A 6,000-nucleotide genomic window follows, 5' to 3' on the forward strand; every position below is an offset into this window, starting at 1 on the left:
GCAGTGGAGAAGAGAGGAGGCCCAGAGAGAGGAGAGATTAGAGGACAAAGTCCCTCCCACCTTCTCCACATTCAACTGGATTAAACCAACACGCCCTCAGAACCATGATTTCATTAGTCCCTCCCACCTTCTCCACATTCAACTGGATTAAACCAACACGCCCTCAGAACCATGATTTCATTAGGCCCTCCCACCTTCTCCACATTCAACTGGATTAAACCAACACGCCCTCAGAACCATGATTTCATTAGTCCCTCCCTTTTTAATATGCTCCTCAATTGAGTCTGCTGCAGCTGTAATTGAGCTCTTACTCCTGATTGCGTATTTATTAAATAATAATAATTTGGTGGATGCTTATGTAAGTGTATATTAATACACATGTGAATTGGAAATGTGTTCTTTGCATATCCCAACTCCCTCTGAGATACCCTCAGAGTGGGGTCACGGCCAGGGTCAGCCATTATCAACGGTGACCTTCGAGCAATTAGGGTTAAGTGCCTTGCTCAAGGGCACATCCACAGATGTTTCACCTTGTCAGCTCAGGCATGTGAACTACCAACCTTTCAGTTACTGGGCCAACGCGCTAACCGCTAGGCTACCTGCCGCCCTGTGTGTGTCTGTATGTGTGCACATCTCTTTTAATGTGTGTATGTATATCTCTGATAGTGTGTCTGTAAATGTATCTTTATTGCTTGGGGTGTTTTATCTCACTGTGTCTTCTATCTTCCCCCCAGGTGTATGACACGCCACCCATGGTGGTGAAAGGCCCCCCCAGTGGCCAAGACATCTATGACACGCCCCCCAGTGTGGACAAGAGCCAGCTGTTCTCCCAGCAAACGGTGAGAGGCTGCTGCTGCACCAATAGGGTGTCCTCTCTGTCTGTTGTTATAGGAGAGGAGGGAGACAGTGGTAGACTCTTCAATCCCAGTGTACTTTACCATCTGTCCTTGTTTGCTGGATATGTGGGGCCTTAAAGTAACCATCCCTTATCATGAGTCAGAATGTGTGTTTGACATCATTATGAAGTCCTATGGCAGTGAGAGTCAGCACAGTATGTGTGTTTGATGTTGCCTCTGTCTTCCTCCCAGGTGTACGACTTCCCCCCCTCCGTCAGTAAGGATGTTCCAGATGCTCCTATCAGGGAGGAAACCTATGATGTCCCCCCCCACTTTGCCAAGCTGAAGAGTCTGGAGAGCCAGAGCCAGAACCAGGGCTATCTGATCCCTGGGGGGCCTGAGCCCCCCATCCCTGAAGACGTGTACGACGTCCCTCCCCCTCCCCTCACCGGCAAGCGCCACCCAGACGCCCCCCTGGGCCAGGAGATCTACGACATCCCCGCCAGTCTGAGGAAGGGCGGACACCACAACCCCCAGGATGTGTATGATTTCCCACGCGAGCGGCCTGCGTGCGAGGACTCCATCTATGACGTCCCCCCTCAGGTGGTGAGAGACGCGGGTGCCACAGAGGAGCTGACGGTCAGCTTCAAACGCCTGTCTGCCTCCAGCACGGGCAGCACCCGCAGCAACCTGTCCACCTCCTCTCTGGACATGGTGCCAGTCAGGGAGTCGGCGGTGCCCGGCCAGGCCGGCCCGGGGAAGCTGTTGATCCTAGACCTGGAGCAGGCCATGGAGCGCCTCTCCCACCTACAGCAGGAGGTGGAGGGCTCCGTCTCCCTCCTCATGTCCTTCATTAGTGGGAACTGGCGCAGCCCCACCCAGATGGAGGCCAACCTGCCAGCCATCAGGCAGGCGGTGGACAGGATGAGGGTGGCTGTCAGGGACCTGCTGGAGTTTGCACGGGGGGCCGTGGCCAACTCTGCCCAGGCCACTGACCGTACACTGCAGGCCAAGCTGGGCAAGCAGGTGCAGAAGATGGAGGAAGCCTTCCAGGGCCTGGTCAAGTACAGCCAGGCTCTGGACGCTGTGGGCTGGGCCCCCTCTGCTCAAATGGTACCCTTAGCAGGCAGTGGTGGGGATGACCTGGACCGGCTGGTCATGTGTGCCCGGGGCATACCCGACGACACTAAACAGCTGGCCTCCTTTCTCCATGGCAACGCCTCGCTGCTCTTTAAAAGGACAAACAAGCAGCAGCAGCTTCCTCTGCCCCCCGTCCCCCACACTGCTGACCTCATGGGTCAGATGACCAACAACAACATCTCAGCTTATCAGACAGGAGACGGCAGGGCCAACATCCAGTCCCGGCCCCTGCCGTCCCCGCCCAAGTTCACGGCCGAGGAGGAGACCCGTGACCGGCCGTACGAGACTACAGAGGAGGGCTGGATGGAGGACTATGACTATGTGCATTTACAGGTAATACCTCCTCATATAAAAGAACAAAACAGATCATCACATATGCATTGACATCCTCAATTATCAGTGGAGAATAAGGTTGGAGTGTGTTGGTACTGTACACTCTACATTAACCCATGGATTACGTTAAGCATGTCAAGCCATAGTGTCTGTCTGTGTTAAATGATACACTGGTACAGTATTTCAGATGAGAGAGAAGATAGAGATGACGATACACCAGTAGATTGATCAATCTCCCATACAAGGCTTCGCCATGTGGGATACACATACTCCCCCAACGCAGTGCTTCAGGTGTCATCATCAGTCACCATTACTGCATGTACAGGCGTGTTTCTCTACCCATCATATGTCATCGCTTTCGCTGTCCATTGCTGTATCCTTCATGTGCAGCAGTGTTGTTGTTATGAAAATGCAAGGAGAACAGGTTATGTTAAAATGATAGGATCTTATTTAAAATACAGTTATATCTTAAATATGTTTCAGTGCTATATGTGTGTTTGGCACACTAACATACAAATCTCGATGTCATGTGTCACTTTCTCTCAGTGCAGTGGCAGAGCTGCAGTCTGGTCTGGTCTGATATGAGCTCATACTGCCCTCTGCTGATTAGGAGAATTATCACACGTGGTGTCAGACTATTTTATATAGGTGGTCCTCCCTTGAGCCAGTTGAATTAAAATTCCATCCCAGCATTGTCTTAGTGTGTTTGTGTCTATGTGCTTGGAGCAGTAAATACGATAAATGTTCTTTCTGTCGTTTGATTTCCAGGGTAAGGAGGAGTTTGAGAAGAATCAGAGGCAATTATTAGAGAAAGGGACCAGACACAACAAAACCACACTGGAACGGCAGCAGGTGAGGACCTGTGGGTCTGTCAGTCCGTGAGAGTGGACGCGTATCTGAGTGATTAATAAGGGAGTGTTTGAAAGAACATTATGTGCGACTGTGCTGTTCCATTGGTGCCTTAGTGGTTGAGAGTTCAGTCAGTTCATATGGGATGTTTTACAGATCAGGCAGGTATTTATTTACTCTCTCTGTGTTCCCATCTACTGCAGCTGAAACAGTTTGAGCGACTGGAGCAGGAAGTCAGCCAGCCAATCAACAATGACATCTCAGGCTGGACCCCGCCTCCCCACTATCCGGCGGCCCAGCGGAGCAAGCTGAGCATGGGCGACCGGCAGCTGCTGCTCTTCTACTCAGAGCAGTGTGAGTCCAACGTCACCACCCTCACCAACGCCATCGACGCCTTCTACTCCTCCATCAACAACAACCAGCCGCCCAAGATCTTCGTGGCTCACAGCAAATTTGTCATCCTCAGTGCACACAAGCTGGTGTTCATCGGGGACACGCTCTCTCGGCAGGCCAAGTCCCCAGAGGTGCGGGCGCATGTGGCCCAGCACAGTAATGCTCTGTGTGACAAACTCAAGGACATCGTGGTGAGCACCAAGACTGCAGCGCTGCAGTACCCGTCCCCCGGTGCGGCGCGAGACATGACGGAGAGGGTTCGGGAGCTGGCCGGCTGCACACAGCAGTTCCGCATGGCTCTGGGCCAGCTGGTGGCCATGTGAACCTCTGGACCCGAGACACTGACATGGGGAGTCCACACTGGGACACACAGCACCCACACGCCCAGTGGGCCACTATCACAGACACATGGACCCTTCATCCTCCTCTTGTGCTTTTTATTTTTAAAAAGGACAACTATCTGACTGGGCTGGGCCATAGGTTGTAAATGAATCATTGTAAATATTTAAGTTACTATTAGCCAGAAAGAAAATGTACTTCCACTATATATATGTTTTTGAGACCTTATGGAAAAACTCAACATGATGTAGTTTTTAGGCAATGTCCATTATTATTATTATTGCTATACTGTAATTATTGCTCTGATTATTATAATTGTTATCATTATTGTTATAATGCGTTGATTAAGGATGTTTAAATTTCAAACAAAATGTATGTAGTACTTAATGCTGTTTTTCATCCTAGATTATCAATAATGGTGGATTTTGTAAAAGTCATGTACTTAGGTGAGGTGGAGGAGGATATGTTGACAGAAAATGAATAGCTTTCCTTAGAGCTGTCAAAGGAGGCTGGGGATCATGTTGTGAGTGCAAGGCATTCTGGGTAGAACCTGGGAGGGAGAGGTTTCCCTGACAGACAGTTAATAACGTTCTCACTGCTGTCATGGGACAGGTTTCATTTGAGTAGCTCTACATGCTAATTAAAATGTCCCAATTAGAATACTGTATTTTAGTGCCATCTCTTCCTTTGAGATTGAAGGAAGAATGAAAATCATTTTATGGTCAGCATTTCTACTTTCCTTGTTCTTCAAAAGCACAAAGCTTTATCCATCTGTCTGCTGCCACTAGAGTGCTAGTATTCACCACACTCTCCCAGACTCTCTCCTAGGCCTGCATGCTCTGTGGTCTATAGGGTCGGTTTGGACTCTTGTGACTCTGTTCTAGAAGTCTGTTCTAGAAGTCTCCTGTGCTCCACACCAGGCTCTCTGCTCACCTCCCAGAGGTGGAACTCTGCCTCTCCTCCCCCTAGCACTTCCTGGACAGCACAGCTGCACCCTGCAGGCCAGGGGAACCTGTAATGGTTAGGTGTACTGTTTGTGAGGATATAATTGGTGTGAAAAGTGCATTTGTGTTCATTAGCATGCACTCAACCCCCTTGTAAATTGATGAGCGTATTAAGGAGTGGTTGTTTATGAGCTCCACCTCTGCTTTTTACCAAATGGATGTACACACACACACACACGTAGGATATTGACGGTAATGTCTGTTAGCCTAACATTAACCATTCTTGACACTATTCAAATCACATTGCCGCAGCTGTATCATATCCCACTTCAATAGCTGTACCAGAGGGATGTGAGTTAGCTTGGCCAGCGGGTGTGTTTTACTAGTTCTCGAGTCCTGGAGAAATCTCCAAACAAAGCAGAGGAATCTGCTAACACTCTAGTTTCCATCGACCTGTTTTCTAAAACCTGACTGGTTGTATTCTAAGTATCAGATTATGTCAGAGGGCGTAGTTCAATGCAACATATTGTACTATAAAGCACTGCAACATGTTGTTGTGGATATAGTTGAAACCCCTATGAAGTAAAAATAATACATTGAAAACTAAGCTGACTGGTAATGTTATTCTGGTCTCAAATCTGTGTTTTAAGATTTGAAATATATATGTTAAGAACATACTTCTGCTGTACATTGCTTAACTGGAAAATACGGTGCTTCGGAAAGTACTCAGGCCCCTTGACTTTTTGTTACGTTACAGCGTTATTCTAAAATTGATTCAATTGTTTTTTTTCTTCTGATCAATCTACACACAATACCCCATAATGACAAAGCAAAAACAGGTTTTTAGAAATCTTTCCAAATTTATAACAAATAAAAAAAATGATATCACATTTACATAAATATTCAGACCCTTTACTCAGTACTTTGTTGAAGCACCTTTGGAAGCGATTACAGCCTCGAGTCCTCTTGGGTATGATGCTACAAGCTTCGTACACCTGTATGTGGGGAGATTCTCCCATTCCTCTCTGCAGATCCTCTTAAGCTCTGTCAGGTTGGATGGGGAGTATTGATGCACAGCTATTTTCAGGTCTCCAGAGATGTTCGAATGGGTTCAAGTCTGGCCTCTGGCTGGGCGACTCAAGGACATTCAGAGACTTGTCCTGAAG

General features: G+C 48.2%; 1 protein-coding gene across 7 annotated transcripts in view; it reads left to right on the forward strand.

Moving 5' to 3' along the window:
• The window catches only part of LOC106573733 (breast cancer anti-estrogen resistance protein 1), a 133,310-nt gene extending 127,869 nt beyond the window's left edge, over positions 1–5,441 (forward strand). For 6 of the 7 annotated variants that reach the window (XM_014149054.2, XM_014149055.2, XM_014149057.2 and 3 more), the window contains 4 exons: positions 735–839; positions 1,089–2,309; positions 3,078–3,161; positions 3,359–5,441. In XM_014149054.2, coding sequence (XP_014004529.2) covers positions 735–839; positions 1,089–2,309; positions 3,078–3,161; positions 3,359–3,874 — 1,926 coding nt within the window. In that variant the 3' untranslated portion in view covers positions 3,875–5,441. The remainder of the gene's footprint in view (positions 1–734; positions 840–1,088; positions 2,310–3,077; positions 3,162–3,358) is intronic. The other variant, XM_045697161.1, reaches the window with a different exon arrangement.
• Positions 5,442–6,000: the final 559 nt, after the last annotated feature.

This window comes from Salmo salar, chromosome ssa16 (assembly GCF_905237065.1).
Source record: "Salmo salar chromosome ssa16, Ssal_v3.1, whole genome shotgun sequence".
NCBI classification, from domain to species: domain Eukaryota; kingdom Metazoa; phylum Chordata; class Actinopteri; order Salmoniformes; family Salmonidae; genus Salmo; species Salmo salar.